General features: G+C 42.4%; 3 protein-coding genes across 4 annotated transcripts; 1 reads left to right on the top strand and 2 right to left on the bottom strand.

Annotated features, from left to right (window-relative positions):
• Positions 1–478: 478 nt before the first annotated feature.
• On the bottom strand, positions 479–5,083 carry LOC147169177 (proline-rich protein 18-like). The gene is made up of 2 exons (XM_086083966.1): positions 4,517–5,083; positions 479–3,649 (listed from the first exon to the last, which is right to left on the bottom strand). The coding sequence occupies exons 1-2, from the start codon at positions 4,973–4,975 to the stop codon at positions 3,239–3,241; spliced, it is 870 nt and encodes a 289-aa protein (XP_085940092.1). The 5' UTR covers positions 4,976–5,083; the 3' UTR covers positions 479–3,238.
• Positions 5,084–6,408: 1,325 nt separating this feature from the next.
• Positions 6,409–9,529, bottom strand: LOC147169176 (lipopolysaccharide-induced tumor necrosis factor-alpha factor homolog). The gene is made up of 6 exons (XM_086082961.1): positions 8,907–9,529; positions 8,734–8,793; positions 8,577–8,646; positions 8,352–8,474; positions 6,996–7,170; positions 6,409–6,689 (listed from the first exon to the last, which is right to left on the bottom strand). Exons 3-6 carry the CDS (start codon positions 8,635–8,637, stop codon positions 6,572–6,574), a joined length of 477 nt encoding a protein of 158 aa, XP_085939087.1. The 5' UTR covers positions 8,638–8,646; positions 8,734–8,793; positions 8,907–9,529; the 3' UTR covers positions 6,409–6,571.
• Positions 9,530–9,629: 100 nt separating this feature from the next.
• On the top strand, positions 9,630–15,338 carry arpc1a (actin related protein 2/3 complex, subunit 1A). Of its 2 annotated transcripts, none has more exons than XM_086082960.1 (11): positions 9,630–9,948; positions 10,438–10,538; positions 10,660–10,764; positions 10,996–11,218; positions 12,023–12,130; positions 12,378–12,481; positions 12,569–12,674; positions 13,362–13,437; positions 13,530–13,738; positions 14,033–14,123; positions 14,728–15,338. In XM_086082960.1, the coding sequence occupies exons 2-11, from the start codon at positions 10,475–10,477 to the stop codon at positions 14,764–14,766; spliced, it is 1,125 nt and encodes a 374-aa protein (XP_085939086.1). In that variant the 5' UTR covers positions 9,630–9,948; positions 10,438–10,474; the 3' UTR covers positions 14,767–15,338. The 2 variants fall into 2 exon arrangements, with proteins under 2 accessions (XP_085939086.1, XP_085939085.1); XM_086082959.1 differs by having other exon boundaries at positions 9,632–9,948; positions 12,566–12,674.
• The last annotated feature ends 3,104 nt before the right edge of the window (positions 15,339–18,442 follow it).

Here is an 18,442-nt window from a genome sequence, read left to right as displayed (position 1 = left end):
GGACCCGGGTGAAAATTGGTGCATTTTTAGGGTGTCCGAAACACACGCAGTAAAGCCACTGAGATTTCACCAGCAGACATTAAATTGGCTGGACATATCTAAACAACGTCAAAAAGTCTCAAGGACCCAAAGCCTGAAACGAAACAGGAAGTCCTTGATTTTTGGTTTGAAGCAGCCATTTTGGGTTTGAAATCCACTAAAATGGCAGTGAAATCGGGTGGACATGTCTATCAATGCAAGCTCACACAAAAAAAGTGAAATGATCCGGATGCAAGTATACTAACTGGACAGACGGCTAACGCTATTAACTAATGTTGAAATGAATGATCTCGTTTGACACCCTGACCACACGTGTTTGGACATTTGACTGCCAGGCGTGTAATCCGCCCACTTCGAGCACGAAGGAGGCGAGCGTGCAGTAATCCACCGTTTAAGACCTGACTAAGCTTCTTATCGTGACAGAAGACACATTAGCTGCTGTAGCGGGCCGCATTGGAAGACATTTTATTGAGTAGTTGAGGCCCCGCCCCCCCCGCTAAAGAGGCCGCTAATAAGGGAAAACAATTAGTGTTTGCACAACAGTGATATCACATTGTTGGAAGTATCTTCTAAAAGATATTAATTGGGCACTTATAAATATTACATTTGGATTTTTTATTATTAGCATTTTTGCTTTGAAATGTTTTATGCACATCTTTAAAAAAAAAAATGCAATGCAGTGAAAGGTGGACAGGTTTAAAAAAAATAAAAAAAAATAAAAATAAGTCAGTTGCTGTCCAATAAAATTTATCCAAACAGAATTGTTTTATTTATCCAAACAGAATTGTTTTATTTATATCCAAAACACACACACACAAAGTTTCAGATAAGAAGAACGAAGTCACTGAATTTGTTCTCTCCAGTCTTTGCTGACTTCACTTTAAATCTCCTTGGGTTTGAAGTGCTAATAAAAGACGCTTCTTTTTAATGTTGTTCAAAGGCATACAAAGCAAAATGATTTTTTTAAATTTTTTAAGATGAAACAATCAACATACCTAGAGTTGACGTAGCATGACAGATAATATTGTACTGGGATGTCAAATATTGGAAACCCTTTTTCGAAAATGAGCATTTTTCTGCCTAAATGCTGAAAACTTGAATTTGTGTTAAGTCCTAAACGTGAAAGTACGTCACAAAAAACTTAACTTGATGAGGTTTTGAGTTACAACAAAGGGTTAGGGTTTCAAAGTAGGGTTCCTAATCAAGGCTAATGTTTAAAAGTTGGGTTTCAAGCCTGGGTTTGGGTTTTAAAGTAGGGTTTCAAAAAGAGCCAGGATTAGGGTTTAATGTAAGCGTTTGGTTTTTAAACTAGGGTTCCCATCCCGAGTTAGGTTTTCTTATTACAGTTCAAAGCCAGGATTAAGGTTTCAAATTCACGTTTCAAGCCTAGGTTTGGTTTTCAAATTCACGTTTCAAGCCTAGGTTTGGGTTTCAAATTCACGTTTCAAGCCTAGGTTTGGGTTTCAAATTCACGTTTCAAGCCTAGGTTTGGGTTTCAAATTCACGTTTCAAGCCTAGGTTTGGGTTTCAAATTCACGTTTCAAGCCTTGGTTTGGGTTTCAAATTACAGTTTGACCAGGATTAGGGTTGTAAACATGGCTTAATGTTTCACTCCTGGGTTATGATTTCAAAGTAGGGTTTCAAGCCTGGGTTTGGGTTTTAAAGTAGGGTTTCAAAAAGAGCCAGGATTAGGGTTTAATGTAAGCGTTTGGTTTTTAAACTAGGGTTCCCATCCCGAGTTAGGTTTTCTTATTACAGTTCAAAGCCAGGATTAAGGTTTCAAATTCACGTTTCAAGCCTAGGTTTGGGTTTCAAATTCACGTTTCAAGCCTAGGTTTGGGTTTCAAATTCACGTTTCAAGCCTAGGTTTGGGTTTCAAATTCACGTTTCAAGCCTAGGTTTGGGTTTCAAATTCACGTTTCAAGCCTAGGTTTGGGTTTCAAATTCACGTTTCAAGCCTAGGTTTGGGTTTCAAATTCACGTTTCAAGCCTAGGTTTGGGTTTCAAATTCACGTTTCAAGCCTTGGTTTGGGTTTCAAATGACAGTTTGACCAGGATTAGGGTTGTAAACATCGCTTAATGTTTCAATCCTGGGTTATGATTTCAAAGTAGGGTTTCAAGCCAGGGTTTGGGTTTTAAAGTAGGGTTTCAAAAAGAGCCAGGATTAGGGTTTAATGTAAGCGTTTGGTTTTTAAACTAGGGTTCCCATCCCGAGTTAGGTTTTCTTATTACAGTTAAAAGCCAGGATTAAGGTTTCAAATTCACGTTTCAAGCCTAGGTTTGGGTTTCAAATTCACGTTTCAAGCCTAGGTTTGGGTTTCAAATTCACGTTTCAAGCCTAGGTTTGGGTTTCAAATTCACGTTTCAAGCCTAGGTTTGGGTTTCAAATGACAGTTTGACCAGGATTAGGGTTGTAAACAGGCCTTAATGTTTCAATCCTGGGTTATGATTTCAAAGTAGGGTTTCAAGCCTGGGTTTGGGTTTTAAAGTAGGGTTTCAAAAAGAGCCAGGATTAGGGTTTAATGTAAGCGTTTGGTTTTTAAACTAGGGTTCCCATCCCGAGTTAGGTTTTCTTATTACAGTTCAAAGCCAGGATTAAGGTTTTAAATTCACGTTTCAAGCCTAGGTTTGGGTTTCAAATTCACGTTTCAAGCCTTGGTTTGGGTTTCAAATTCACGTTTCAAGCCTTGGTTTGGGTTTCAAATTCCCGTTTCAAGCCTTGGTTTGGGTTTCAAATGACAGTTTGACCAGGATTAGGGTTGTAAACATGGCTTAATGTTTCACTCCTGGGTTATGATTTCAAAGTAGGGTTTCAAGCCTGGGTTTGGCTTTTAAAGTAGGGTTTCAAAAAGAGCCAGGATTAGGGTTTAATGTAAGCGTTTGGTTTTTAAACTAGGGTTCCCATCCCAAGTTAGGTTTTCTTATTACAGTTCAAAGCCAGGATTAAGGTTTCAAATTCACGTTTCAAGCCTAGGTTTGGGTTTCAAATTCACGTTTCAAGCCTAGGTTTGGGTTTCAAATGACAGTTTGACCAGGATTAGGGTTTCAATCCTGGGTTATGATTTCAAAGTAGGGTTTCAAGCCAGGGTAAGGTTTTTAGTCTAAATGCGCCCTCAGCCAACACGTTCACCAGCAAGCATCCTCTCAGTTAACCTGCCGCCACGGCTTGAAGCCAAAAGGTAAGGTTTCAAAGTCGGCTTCACAAGCTCTTGACACTCGCGCTCTTCCTGCGTCCAACCGCAACGGGCGCGTTCTCCAGCCCCCGCAGCCACTCGGTGCACTTGAGGACCACGCGCTGGTCCACGCCGCCGTCCCGCTCCCCGTCGTCCTCGTACTCCACGTCGTCGTAGCGGTGCCGCTCGTTCAGCAGGGACACCTTCACCATGGAGCTCGCGTCGCAGCGGGTCCTGACCGACGCCGACGCCCGGCCGCGAGGCCACGGGGACGGGGAGGGGTTCGAGTGCGGCCCCCTCCTGGCTCGCCTGGAGTCCGGGACGCTTCCGGAAACGATGTTGTTGTTGTTGCGCCTCTGGAGCAGTAGGACCGCCTCGGGTGTTAGGGTCAGCGTGAATCGGGTTTCTTCTGGGCGGGTTTTTCCTCGGGGTCTCGCCTGGTGGGTCGGCATGGGGAGTGAGTAGGGTTTCAAGATCAGATCAGGGTTAAGGTTTTAAATTTGGTTTTCACGCATGGTTCGGAGTTCACACTCGATTTCAAAGATTCTAATTAGGGTTTCAACCTGGGTTGGTGTTCCAAGGCAGGATTAAGGTTTCAAATTGGGTTGTTAGTTTTAAATGAAGGCATCAAGTGTTTCAAAATTGGGTTTCCAGCCAGGGTTAAGGCCTCAAAGTAGAGTTCCAAGACAAGGTTAGGGTTTCAAATGATGGGTCCAAGCCTGGGTGAGGCTTTTGAACAAGTGTTCCTAGCTAGGGCTAAGGTTTCAAAGTAGGGTTTCAAATCCGAGATTAGTGGTTTAACATTGGATGTGAAGACAGGGTGAAGGTTTCAAAATAGAGTTCCAAGCCAGAGTTAGGCTTTAAAATCTTTAAAAAAGAAAAGAAAAAAAGCTTTCAAGCCAGTGTTAGGGTTTCAAGTAAGGATTCAAGGGTTAAGGTTTCCAAGTAGCGTTTCAAACCTGAGCTAAGGTTTTAAAGTTGCGTTCCAAGCCAAGATTAGGGTTTCAAACAAGGTTTAGGGTTTCAAGATAAGGTCAGGTTTCAATCTTGGATTAGGAATTCTACTCTTAAAACTAACCCAATTTTGGTCAAAAGTTGGACCACTTATATTACAAAAAGAGTTTGGGTTGTTTTGATACAAACAAACCCAAAGTTTGGTCAAATTGACCAAAGTAGCGGGTTGGTCCAAGTTTTGACCAAAATTGGGTTATTTCTGACACAGCAGTTTAAGGCTGTCACGCCAGAATCGGTGCTACGTCGTCACATTTGTAAGTATGGGTTAGATCTTGAAATCGTGTTCTGACCTGACGGGTCTTGGTCAAGGACTCCGCAGACCTGGAGGCGGGGATGCGCGCCGGCGGCCCCCCGCAGGACGAAGGGCCCTTCTTCCTGGGCTCCGGCGGCCCCCCGGCGGCCGCGGGCAAGTGGCTCTTTTTGCCCAGCTGCTTGAGGTTGGACGCCAGACGCTCCTTCACCGAGGGGCCTTCTTTCGGGGGCGGCGTCCTGCCCGCCTTGCCGCCCGGTCCAGCCACAGCCACAGCCGCTGGCGCTGGCACAGACACGGGCGGGATGAAGGGCATCTTGGACACGCACAGGAACAAGTAGGCCAGGAGCTCGGTCTTCCGCCGGAACCTCGGGAAGGGTGTGAAGAAGAAGAAGAAGGACGTCAGGTACTTGCGAGCGTCCCGGGCCATGCGGCGGGGTTCGCGCGGACGCAGCCTGCCTGGCAGAGCGCAGTGGTGCGAGCTCGCCCCCGCGTGCATGGGGTCAACCTTATAGACCAGCGAACTGATGACGGCCAGGCTCAGCCCGCCAGAAATAGACGTGAACTTGTAATCCGCCGCCGTCGGCGTGATCCACTGAGAGATGAAGGTTTGCAAAAACAAAAAGCGCAGGTGCTTGTGATGTTGTGGATGATTTGGTTGTTTTTAGAAGGTGATGGTTAGAATTTGCTTTCAAGCCTGGGTTAAGGTTTGGAATAAGGGTGAAGAGTTACAAATTAGGGGTTGGGTTTGAATGAATGGTTTCAAGCAGGGTTGGGATGTCAGATGAGTGTTACAAACCAAGAATAGGGTTTCAACCAAACGTTAAAGTTTCAAAGTAGGGTTTTTAACGAGGGTTATAATTTTCAGTCAGGATTTTAAAATCACTGTTTCCAGCCAGAGTTAAAGTTTCAAACAAAAGGTGAGGGTTTGTTTCAAATTAGGGTTTCAAGCCTGGGTTAACCTTTAAAGGAGGATGGTTTCAAATTAAGGTTTCAAGCAGCGGATAGGTTAAGTTCCAAATAAGGTTCTGCAATTCAACTAAATTCAATTTCAATTATTACACTCCACAGTTACAAAATCAGCATAATAATAAAAAATATATATATTAATACTAATTTTGAGTTGTTTAAATGTATAAATTTGCATATTTTTAAAATAACTAATTGATTACATTTTGTTTCATCCAAATGGAACTCGCTTGTATTTATCTTAATAGTTTTATACATTTTCTTGTTTTATACCAATAAATAAATGATAATCCTAATTGTGATTTCAATTATGACCAAAATAATCGTGATTTATATTTTCTTCATAAATCGAGCAGCCCTCGTTCCAAAGTGGGATTTCAAAATGAGGTTATGGTTCCAACGTAGGGTTTCGAGCAAAGGGTTAGGGTCTTAAATCACGGTTTAAAACCAGGTTTCAACCAAGAGCTAAGGTTAAAATTGGAAGTTTAAAATAGGGTTAAAGTAGAGTTTCAAGCAAAGGGCTATGGTGTCAAATTAAAGCTGAGGGTAGGATTTCAACCAAGGGTTACAGGGTTCCAAAGTCGGATTTTAAAACTGGATGAGGGTTCCAAAAGAGGATTTCAAGTCAGTGATATAGTTTCAAAATCATTTTAATGTAATGGTTCAAACCAAATACAGGGTTTCAACCCAGAGTTGAGGTTCCAAAGTGTTTGTTTTTTAAGAGGGGGTTAGGGTTCCAAAATAGAGTTTCAAGCATAGGGTTAGGGTTTGAAAATTGGGGTTTCGAGCCAGGGTTATCATGGGTTTAGGTTTCCTAAGTATGGTTTCAAGACAAGGATAGTGTTTCAAAATAAATTCAAATGAATGTTTCAAGCCAATTTTCAACCAAGTGTTTAGGTTTCAAAGTGGGGTTTGAAATAAAGTCCTGGTTAGAGTTTCAAGCAAAAGTTGCGGCAAGTTAAGTAGCTTTCCGCCATATAAACATATTTATTGACGTGTTTCCAAAATCGGATTTAAAAAAAAAAAAAAGAAGAAAGAAAGGTGGGCAAGATTACTTGGTAAATGTCCAAATTGACAACATTGAAAGCACCGAAGTTTTTCTGTTAATGAGTCGCCAAAGGCGTTTTCACTGATAGCAGCTCCTGCGATGCACGTGAAGAAGGCGATGACATCGAGGGCAGCAGTGATGAGCGTCTTTGAAATGATTCACCAAGAACGGAAGCAGACAGCAGCCCAACACCAACCTGAAACGTGACGTCATCGTCACCCCTGCACATTTTGCGCGCGGGGAGAGAGGGAGAGAGGGAGAGAGAGAGAGAGAGAGAGAGAGAGAGAGAGAGAGAGAGAGAGAGAGAGAGAGAGAGAGAGAGAGAGAGAGAGAGAGAGAGAGAGAGAGAGAGAGAGAGAGAGAGAGAGAGAGAGAGAGAGAGAGAGAGAGAGAGAGAGAGAGAGAGAGAGAGAGAGAGAGAGAGAGAGAGAGAGAGAGAGAGAGAGAGAGAGAGAGAGAGAGAGAGTGACGAGAGAGAGAGAGAGAGAAACAAATTTCTCACCCGCACAGCACGAAGAGCACACACATGGTCCATGCGTACGTTCCGGCTCGGTAGCGCACCCTGGTGGTCACCTGGGCCCGACAGGAGGGACATGACGTCACGGCGGGTGAACGGCGCAAGTCGCTCTCGAGGCTCACGAACTCGAGTTTGGGGGTTACCGAGGGGGACGCGAACACTACATGAGAAAGCAAGAAGACCACAAGCGACTACAAAAGCAGTCAAGGATTCTAGCTCAAAAAGACAGGACATATCATTAGGTACACCATTATACTGTATTGTACTGTGTGTGGCACTTCGCTGTGGCCTATTTATTTATTTATATTTATACATCGGACCCAGCTATTTGCGGGAAATAGGGACTAAGCCAGAATAGCGACAATATCAACATGTAATTTATGCCTATAGCACTCTGAATTTCTTAAAACACTTTTTCCCCCCTTTTTAATTTGCGTGGATAACCACCAATTGACAATTCCGAACATCCGGGTATTTCTGCTATTACCAACAATGCAACGTTTTATTTCCACGGCCTATTGCTTTTGCCTGTGACTAGCATACAAAGAAGGCATATTGTTATAGTAGTCAAACATTGTTTTAGCATATTTTCAAATCAAAAACAATGTTCACAAATCAAATCACAACTATCGAAAGTGCAACGCTTTTCAGTGAGTGGTGAGCGGCGTTTCACAGAGGAAAAATGCTGCATTCGTGGAAAGTAGGAAATCGGATTTATCGTATTCTGTGTGTGTCATTTCAGACCTTAAAGCGTTAGAGGCAAATGTAAATACAAGACACATGTTCACGTGACAACGTGATTTGGAATTATTGCGTTAACCACAACAAAGAATTTATCGAAATCAGACATCTTTATTGCTTTACCTCAAACGCTTTGAGGGCAGAACTGAGACACACAGAGTAGGATAAATCTGACTTCAAACCCTCCTCGAAAGCAGCATAAGACCTCCATTTTGAATTGTGATGTGTTTTGCACATAAAAAAACAGGGGTTAGCTACTAAAATATCACTTTAATTGCAATATAACTCAAACCCAAAATAAAATGACAATTTATATTCCTTAAACATCCATCCATTTTTTGACATAAAAAAAGAAGTATAGAAATAAAGTCAGAATTCACCTTCTGAAAAGAATTGTTTCTCTTTTTTTTTCTCTAACTTTTTTCCAACTGAACCTGTCGTAAAAAAAATACATCGAGTGATCGAGTTAAACAGGAAAAACCTAAATCAATCCCTGTCAATCAAATTACCTGTGTCATATTTTGGTTCATGCAGTCACAACTACTTGTTTCTTGTGTGTGTAGTTGTATTCAAAATGGAGGCGAATTAGCCAGCAGGTACCTTGAGAAGGAGACTTGGTGGGGCGTATCCCCCCCGTTGGAAAGTCAAACAAAGAAGAAGCCGAAGGATGTCGAAGGGGCGAGTGAATGTGATATATAATCACCTGGTGCCCTGCTTTGTCATCTGCACACACACACATAATTTGTCATTAATCTCATATTTAAAAAATATATATATATTACAGAGGGTAAGCCATTCAGAGAATGAATGGATGGAAATATTTACCCGTTGAGTAGTAAAGCGGCGGTGTGGTGAAGGAATTGCCCCGGTGGGAAAAGGAGTCCATGCTGACCAGCTGTGGAGGAGTTGGGTTCACTTGTAAAACATACCAGGTGACAAGCAAAGAAGCTAATTGGTTGATTCAATCTGATTGACTTGTTACCTAGAATTCAACAGTCCCAATAGGAAAGTACGTTTTTTTTTATTGCACTGCCAAGCGGATCTAAAGACAAACAAATGTGGAATTATGGAAAAAGTACACTTTTTCAAAAGTAAGTTTAATGTGGTACGATTACATTATTTATTGATTAGTAATTTTAAATTATCATAATGTGCCTTTTTCGACGTTGCAACAGTCCTCAAATTTAAAGGCTGAACTCCTTGAAGTTAGCGTAGTATCAAGCCAGGGGCGGGGTTCCAAAGTTTGGGTTAGGGTTTACATTGGAGTTAGAGTTTCAAGGCAGGTGTCATAGTTTTGTAGAGGGATTAAGGTTTCAAATGGGAGTTTGAAGCCAGGATGTCAAAACAGGGCAGTGTTTCAACGTTTGGGTCTCTTGCCTGGTTTAGGGCTTGTAGTTTGGATTTAAATCAAGTCAGGTTAGGGTTTTAACAACACGGGTTAATGGTACTTTTCTTCCTTTTGTGGAAATCTTCATTCCTCCTTGCCTTACTGGCTTCCATCTTTCTTAAATATTCATTCTTCTTTTGTCTTCCATTCTTTCCTTCCATTTTTCATTCTTTCCTTGCATCCTTGCGCCCTACCCCTTTTTCCCACCTTCCTTTTCTTCCATTCTATTCTTGCTTCCTTGATCCTTCATCCCTTCCAGTTACCTTCGTCACTTCCTGCCTTAGGTTCCCCCTTTCATACCTTCTTTGATGGCCTTAATCCTCCCATTTTTAATTGCCTTCTCTCCTTCAATCTATCGTTTCTTTTCCTATCAAATTTAATTTTGATCCCCCTCGTCCACCGTACACCCTTTAATGTCACGTGAAATAAATTTAGCACTCACTTCCTGTATGACGTATATTTGTAATTCCTAACGTATGCACCGGCGGCGCTGTTTCTCCGCCTTCCTGGTTATGCACGCGCTGATTCACTTGACCGTAGCTGGTTGGATAGCTACTCGCGTGATGTGGCTAAGGTAGCTGTCACTCAGTCAGTCATCCGCCGGATGTTCCCGGACGCACGTCGTCGGCCGTCTTGATTTTCCCTTCAAACATTCCCGGACGAATTCGTGTCGACTGACCAGAGTCCGCGAATTCACGTCCGACTCCGTGGTGGTGGTCGTTGAGCCTTTCCCTCCCCTACGCCGCAGCACCGTTAGCGCTGCTTAGCTCGCCGGCTAACGTGAGTGCGGAGTGCCGAGGAGCGGACGAGGTGAGTTAGCGCGCCAGGATAGCTCGATAGGAAACACCGCGGTCGGGTTAAGACGAGTGAGGCCTTCCTAGCGACAAATCATAGAGCGCGTGGGTACTACTGATTTTATATCCATGATAAAAACAACAACAACAACAACAACGCAATTCTCCAAAACGAGGACGTACATTTTGCCATCTTTTGTAAAAACTGGATAGTCCCAAATGTAATTGAAAAGGGGTTTTGGTCGGTTAGTTGCGGCTGTGTTTCATGTTTTGAACGGGGCGGTTCGGCTAGTGATGCTAACCGGCTAGAGTCGCTTTCACGGTAACTTGTCCCATGTAATGAAACAATCATAACGATTTTTGTTGTTGTCGATTTGCCAGGCGTGGCGTTTTTTTTCTTCTCTGTTTTAATCAGCGGGAGGCAAAGTCCCGTTTACATGAAGGTGAATAAAAGGTGGCGGCTGTAATAAAAGGACTGCACTGCCTGTGTGTGTGATTGTGACAGCGGAGAGCCCCGAATTGAAGGACCACACCCAGACAAGATGTCCCTTCACCAGTTTCTGCTGGAGCCCATCACCTGCCATGCATGGAACCGTGACAGGACACGTCAGTTTGGCATTTTTTCTCCTCACCCTCTTTGAATGCACCACTTCAGACTTGTCATTCCAGCAGGGGGGGAAACAGGTTTGGTTGGTTACTTATCGCTTGTTTGGTTTTCCCCGTGCAGAGATTGCGCTCAGTCCCAACAACCATGAAGTTCATATTTATAAGAAGAGTGGCAACCAGTGGGTCAAGACTCATGAGCTGAAGGAGCACAATGGACACATTACAGGTACTTGGTTCACCTTATGTGGGTTAGGGTTGCTGGTGAGTTGTAAACTATCCCAGATGTTCTCCCACTCGTCAAATTCTCTTGCAGAGTAATTCATTATTTTTGGCCTGGTTCTTGTCATTTATGAAAATGAAATTTTGGTGTCAAAGTCACACCAAAGAGGTCTTTATGATAGTCATTGTCTTTGTCTCGCTTCCCTCACACTGCTTCCTCATGTCGACTTGTCCACAGGCATCGACTGGGCGCCCAAGAGCGATCGCATCGTGACGTGCGGCGCCGATCGCAACGCGTACGTGTGGTCGCAGAAGGAGGGCGTGTGGAAGCCCACGCTCGTTATCCTCAGGATCAACCGGGCCGCCACCTTCGTCAAGTGGTCCCCGCTGGAGAACAAGTTTGCGGTGGGCAGCGGCGCGCGGCTCATCTCTGTCTGCTACTTTGAGTCGGAGAATGACTGGTGAGAGAGCCAAAAGCCTACAGTGGCCATTTTGATTATTGTGATTTTTAAGGTGGAGTGCTGTTCGACCTCCCTTTTTTCTTCTGGTTTTGGAGATGAAAGACAATTAGATGTACAGGCAATTGTTTCAAGTCACATTATTGAGGTTCATAACTTGGTGTAAAAGTCTATTAACGACTATTAGATGCCAAAACATTAAAATACATTTAAACCTTTGAAATGTGTTTTGATGTGTTGGCATTTGGAACTAAATGCAAACATTTTCATTACTGCGTTTTGTGGAATAAGAATTAAGCAGATGAGTTCTTTCATCTCAGGGGGCTGACTTTTTGGCAATACTGCCCTCTGCTGTCGACTGAAATTGACATTGCGTGACCAAATCCAGGAAGCGGGTGAGCCGTCACGTTCGCAATATCTCAGCCCAAGGGCATTGTAACGTCACTTTCGAGCAACAGCAGAGGGCGATCTTTTCTTCTTCTTCTGCATATAGAAATGAAATGTGCTTCGTAGCAATGTATTGATTTTTAAAAAATATTTTTTGTCTTCTGTTCAAGATAGTCCAGATGTCTCTTTGAGTTTAAGGTTGCTGAGTTATTTTTTGATGTAAAAGCTTATTTAAGATAATTGCATTTGGTTAAAATCCTATTTTTATTAAAATAATTTGCAGACTTTATTTTTAGGTGATAATTAAGGCTTATTCATTTTTAACTATTTAATGGCAAATGCAGAAGTGTATAATGAATCACTGTGCCTCACTGGCAGATCTTAAACCTAAACACAGTCGCTCTAATTTCCGTACTTCAGGTGGGTGAGCAAGCACATCAAAAAGCCCATCCGCTCCACCATCCTCAGTCTGGACTGGCACCCCAACAACGTCCTGCTGGCCGCCGGCTCCTGTGACTTCAAGTGCAGGTGACTTGTTTTCATTAAGGACTGGCATTTCGTCACCCTCCTAAATTAATGGCTTAAGTTAAAATGTATATATATATTTTTGCCTTAAACATCTATTCAGGATTATATAGTTAGTATTTGTTTGGGCCATTATTTTTAGCAAGGTGACGGTTTGAAGAAATATCCTTGGACATGACAGATTAATTTTTTGATTGTCATATGAGCAGGACGCACTAACATACTAAACTGCGTTGTGTGTTGTGTCCAGGGTGTTCTCAGCATACATTAAGGAGGTGGAGGAGAAGCCAGGCCCGACGCCTTGGGGCAGCAAGATGCCTTTCGGGGCTGTTCTGGCAGAGTTCGGCGGAGCAGGTGCGCCCCATCAGATGTCTTTTTCTGCATGTATCTTTCAAAACAAAACGCCCATGTGACACGCAGCCTGTCCCGCTTGTTTAGCAGGGGGAGGTTGGGTCCACTCGGTGTCCTTCTCTGCCTCTGGCAACCGCTTGGCGTGGGTCAGCCACGACAGCACGGTCACCGTGGTGGACAGCTCCAAGACCGCCTGGTATGTTGTTTGTACCTCGGAAAAAATGGAACCGGGGTGGGGGGGCACAAGTTTGCTTCTCGCAAAGTCATTTGACGTATGTTGGGCTTGTATTTAAAGGGACGTAATGTCAATGCGTCGCATTTGCAAACTCAACTCTCGGGTATGTCATTCCACGTGTCGTTTGGCCCTCCTGTTACCCGTCCCAAGATATGCAGACATAGCGTGTCGTCATTTTGGCTTGCCATGACTTTTTTTGCTGTGTGAGACAATTTTGCACGTCTCAGTCCAGGCCTCGGTTTTCTTTCTTGGGCAACAGTACAGCGAGCCCGGAAATCCAGACTCACTCGCGGCTTTGCCGGAGAGTGACTTTTTTTTTCTGTTGACACTTGAAGGCCCCTCAAACTTCCAACAAGGCAAAGAGAAATAGTGCGGAAATGGATCCAGCCGCACTGCTTATCAAATTAGCATAAGTTTAGCTCGCCATTGTCCGGCAGTATGTGGGCGGGGCGAGGGCTTATAGATGTATCGCGAAAACAAGCCAAAGCTCACGGTGGCAAAAATTATGTGCTATAAAAATGTATACGCATTTTTTCTCTCTTAGTGTTTTAATGAAAGAAACTGTCAAAAATGAAAATAAAAATGCAAATTGTCCACTTCAATATAAAATTGAACTAAATGCATTTTTTTTTGGATTTTTATTTGTAGTCCTTTACAACTGAAGACGGAGTTCTTGCCTCTCCTCAGCGTCTGCTTCGTGTCCGAGAACAGCCTCGTAGCTGCTGTAAGCGTCCACGCACTCAACACGTACCACACGGCGGCGGGGCTTTTTTGACATTTACTTTTTTAAAACGACATCTTTTTGCACATCTCCAGGGCCACGACTGCTGCCCCATGCTGTTCCGTTGCGACGACGGCGGCGGCGGCGGCGGCGGCACGCTGACCTTCATGTCCAAGCTGGACCTGCCCAAGCAGAGCATCCAGAGGAACATCTCGGCCATGGAGCGCTTCCGCAACATGGACAAGAGGGCCACCACCGAGGACCGCAACACGGCGCTGGACACGCTGCACCAGAACAGCATCACGTAGGTGACAACGCCAAAAAAAACTTAAGCAGTGGGGGACAGACGAGTCATGACGGCACTCGACAGTATTCTGTGCTCTGCAGGAAGTTTAGTTAACATGGCTTTATCCCGCCAGACTTTTTTTTTTCCCGTATTTTGCATTGTCGTACATATATGTTATGTTGGAGGCTGTTCATAATAATAATAATAATAAAAAAACTTTATATACAGGCAAAGTCAGCTTTCCATAATATGTCCCCCTTTAAACTTTGGGGGGGGGAAAAAAACAACAACATATGGTGTACTTTTCCACAGCCAATTGTCTATCTACGAAGGGGACAAAAGCGACTGTCGCAAGTTCTGCACCACCGGCATTGATGGCGCCATGACCATTTGGGACTTTAAGGTACTACTCACGAAAAGTTTGGGATGTTTGGGTGAAATTTCAAGATGGACCTAAAATTCACTTCAACCTTTTTGATTATTTCAGTACTTTTTTGTATAAGGAGCTGAATGACAAAATTCATAACCGACCAATGGATAACCCGGTTCAATTAAAATTGGTATACTAGATGTCCTCTTTATCGTGCTGTTCACATTTTGACATCATGAGGCCAAAACGATGCTTAACAATTGATCAACAGTATGAGGCTTCAAACAGGAAGTGGCCACTGAGCTGCTATTGTCACAGAGACTGGAAGAATCACAGAAAAGCATTAGAATAGGACTTTTGTAAAAAAATAAATAAAAAAAAAGTGCCTGCCCTAAATAAAAATAAACACAGTTGTCAAAAGATTCAATGCAAATGTAAGGTTAATACACTTGAACGATACTTAACAAATAGACGACTGGATTGAAGAAAAAAAAAGTGTAAAAGCTCCTGTAATATTTAATTCCATGCTTATATTGGAATCCCACCAGCGGAAGTCACGCATAAAACCGTGCAGTGTAAAATGTGAACATGTACAAGCCGAGCTTTCACGGCCATCCGTGTTATTTCCCCCCCTCAGAGTCTCGAAGCTTCTATCCAGGGTCTCCGCATCATGTGAAGAAATGATGTGAATGGAAACAAATGGAGACGCTGCGACCTCACCGACACTCACTCTCCACATAGTAACACACACACACACGCACACACACACACACACACACACCTCGAGTGTCCGCCGAAGCACCGATCAGGCCGACACGCAAACACACACGCGCGCACGCACACGCACACGCACACTGAACTGACATGTGGCATCACTGTTGATTTTCTTGAGTTGCTGTCGTTTGGTTTTAAATGAAGCAGTTAATGGAGGGGAGGAGGTTCCGTATTAAAAGTGTGTGACTTGTTTTTTTTATGTTCTCTAACCTCTTCCAAAAGTACCAAAAGTTCAACACTAAGCTAAGTTTTATCACACAAAAAAAAAAAAAAAAAAGAAGAATAAAAATCAGACTGAATATCAGCACGGCTGAGCCTCCACGTGAATATATCAGCGCGGCGACGAGGTGGACTGACGTTTTCTCTCTCTCACGGCCGTCGCGGCTCGAGTAGAAGCTGAAAGGAGCTCATGTGTGATGGAGGATGTCTGTGTTCAAGTGAGTTGAAATAAAGTTTGGAGATGCATTTGCAGAACACCGTGCAGTTTGGTTACTCTTTCTCACGCTGATAATGTGGAGGTGGTTGTTCCCTCGCACTTGTCAACTTTTTTTTCCCCAGCAATGTAAAGGGGTAACGCTGTCAGGAAAATATTTTGGGCAGGAAATGCAGAATATTATGGGAAACGTCTCAAAGAAAAGTGGAATTTCAAGAGAATCATGTTATGTTAAGAAAAACAGACAATACTACTAAAGTATTTCCCCAAATTATTTCAAGTGTTTATCACAGCAAATGAGTACAACAGTTGTGTATTTTGAAGAAAAAGGTGGAAACCTTACGAGAATAAAATATTAAGTTGCAATATGTTTTAATGGAATTTTTAGTTCTAATAAGTTAGGTGTGTCTTATTATTTTTATTGAGCATTAACATTTTGACAGAAGTTCCCAAAAAATTGCTGTTAGTCTTGGAAATGTTGCAACTGGTTAAACATTGAGATTGAAACTGTTGACTTTTTTTTTTTTCATTTAAATGCGTATGGAATAATTGCGTGGTACAATATTTTATTATTTCCAAGGACAAGTGGGGCATATGAGAATGTTTTTACGTAACCAAAAAGTTTTATATAATTTCTGTAAATATTTTTCTAATGAAATGTTTTTAAAATTGAATTTACGTAACCAAAAAGTTTTATATAATTTCTGTAAATATTTTTCTAATGAAATGTTTTTAAAATTGAATTTATAAGTAAAATGACTTATTTTACTTTTTTTTTTTTTTTTTTAATTCTCAACAGTTATTTATATATATAAAGAATATTTTAGAAATGTAAAATCTCTATAAAACTACTTTTAATAAATTGATGGGCCAGCAAGTTTAATATTAATATTAATCTTTTCCACTGAGTACGACTGAGTTAGCACAAAAATCGGCTTGTTGCTGCCATCTTGTGGCGCCTTGACAAAACTGCCACACCGGGGAACCGAAGGAGCCCAATTGCGACGGTGTTTCCGGCCTTTCTTTCCCTGGTCAGGTCAGCTTGGACTTCACTTGGCCACAGATACAAAATTAAAATCTCATGAAACAGGCCTGGACACAAATGATGTCCCTAGAAAAGATAATAAAATAAGGGATATGTCCAACCAAGATGTGCCCTCTAATGAGCACCACAGGGGCCGACAGTCGGCCAATTTAAAGGGTAAGAAATCGTCACTGTGCTGTTTGGGGACATTAAACATGGACCACAGAAAGTAGTCTCAGGAGATTTAGACAGAAAATCACAAACTTACATCTTCATGTAGCTGTAGTTGCACAAATAATTCCAAAATGTAAGATCCATCAGATTGCCAAAATATTGCGGAAACTCGCCATCTGGAGAAAAAGACCCTTCAAACCCGAGTTTGCTCACGAGGATTGTGCCAAAATAAAATACTGTGGACAGGTGCATAAAAGTAAGTCTCATTGAAAGTTACAACAATTTTATGGAGCTGCGGTGTCTGCTTGCTTGCCACTAGAGGGCGACTGATTTCTGCTCGAGCTCGTCAACCATCTGCAATGAAACAAGGCGTGTGGATGATTTTCATGTATTATTAAAAGCCCCCCCCCCCTGCCCCACCCCACCTCACATAAAATGGCACATTTTTATGCCTCGACATTCCTTATTATCATATTTCATACTGTTGCTTTCACAGGGTGCTGTGCTTATTAAAGGGCAAAAAGGCAATTTGGCCAACGGGGGAATAAAAATATCCAAGTTTTAAGGATAATAATAAAAGCCCGGGGTGCGCTCAGCATATGATAATGGTGACGAATGATTTCAATTTTAGGCACATTTGAGGGGAAGCGACCTCTGCTGGCTAATTGGGACGTATTTATGTGTGCACTGCGGACCTAAAGGAGCTCAAGAGAAACCTCTCAACATGATGCAGTGCATAAAACTACAAGCGCAATTATAAACTTGGTACACATGACTAAAAAAACAATTGAGTTAGTTAACAGGATTTAAAAAATATATTACAGTTGAGTGAGTGTGACGCAAAAAAAATAACACGTTTGAGTGAGTTAAATTAGATTTTTTTTGTGTGCAAAAAACAAAGAAAAAAATACACAAGTGAATGAATTTGAAATTGAGTCATTTGAATGAACGAGTTAGTTAGTTAGGTCAATGAGTTAGCAACAATATGTCAAAAACAAAGTACTCATCACAAATAAAGCTCTTTTAAAGTAGCTACTATATGTCAAAAACCTAACATTTGTTATTTAGTTATTGTGGATCAATGTGCTCCCAAAAATAAATAAAAAATAAATACAGTTGAGTGAATGAGTTACCGGTAATTAGTTAGTCAGTAGGCCAGCAACAATGTTATATTTATTTATTTATTTATTTATTTAACATTTAACCAAGTAAGGCAATTATGAATTGTGGAAAGAAAAAAAGAAAGAAAATAAAGTTGAGCGAATGAGTTAGTAGCCAGCCTGCTAATTAGTCAGCATTATTATGTATAATCAATAAACATAAGATTGAGTTAGCTCGTCGGTCAGTAGCATTACAGAAAAAGTCGATGTGTGGTGCGTGAGTGTGTGTGTGTGTGTGTGTGTGTGTGTGCGGAACCGTGCGTGTGTGACGTGACAGCTGGTTTGACCCGAGTGCTGCTGTGAACAAAAGGAGAATCCCCCTCTGTGCTAAAGATAGCGCTAAAGGAGGCGCCACCTTGTCTGATGTGCGGGAGAAAAGAGGTTGCCAGGCCTTGAGAGCACCTGACCTCCATTAGGGGGGGCAAAACCCTCTGAGTAGTACCCCCCCCCCCCCCCTCCCCGATGCACACCTGGTGGAGGTCAAGCGGCAAACAGCATCCAGGGAGAGTTTATCTGCGCCTTTGTTACCTCTGCCAAGCAAGAAGGAACAACACAAGGCAGGCAGAGGTTTTTTGACTGACAGTTAAACAGGGAGAGAGAATGCTTGATAGAGTTAGTTGGATTAATTACTTTACCTGACGTGTACTAGTTAGCAGGGTTACACAAAAACAACAACAGAGTTAATTCAACAGTGCTATTAAAATAAAATAAAAAAGCCGGTTTGGTCGTCAGCATGATTAGCCCAAAACGAGTTGGTTGTTTGTTTATTTGTTTGTTAGTTCACTAC

Source organism: Leptonotus elevatus, chromosome 8, assembly GCF_054856555.1.
Source record: "Leptonotus elevatus isolate MCC_2025b chromosome 8, RoL_Lele_1.0, whole genome shotgun sequence".
Classification (NCBI taxonomy): Eukaryota; Metazoa; Chordata; class Actinopteri; order Syngnathiformes; family Syngnathidae; genus Leptonotus; species Leptonotus elevatus.
Note: the sequence above shows the minus strand (reverse complement) of the source record. Positions and strands in the feature narration are given on the sequence as shown.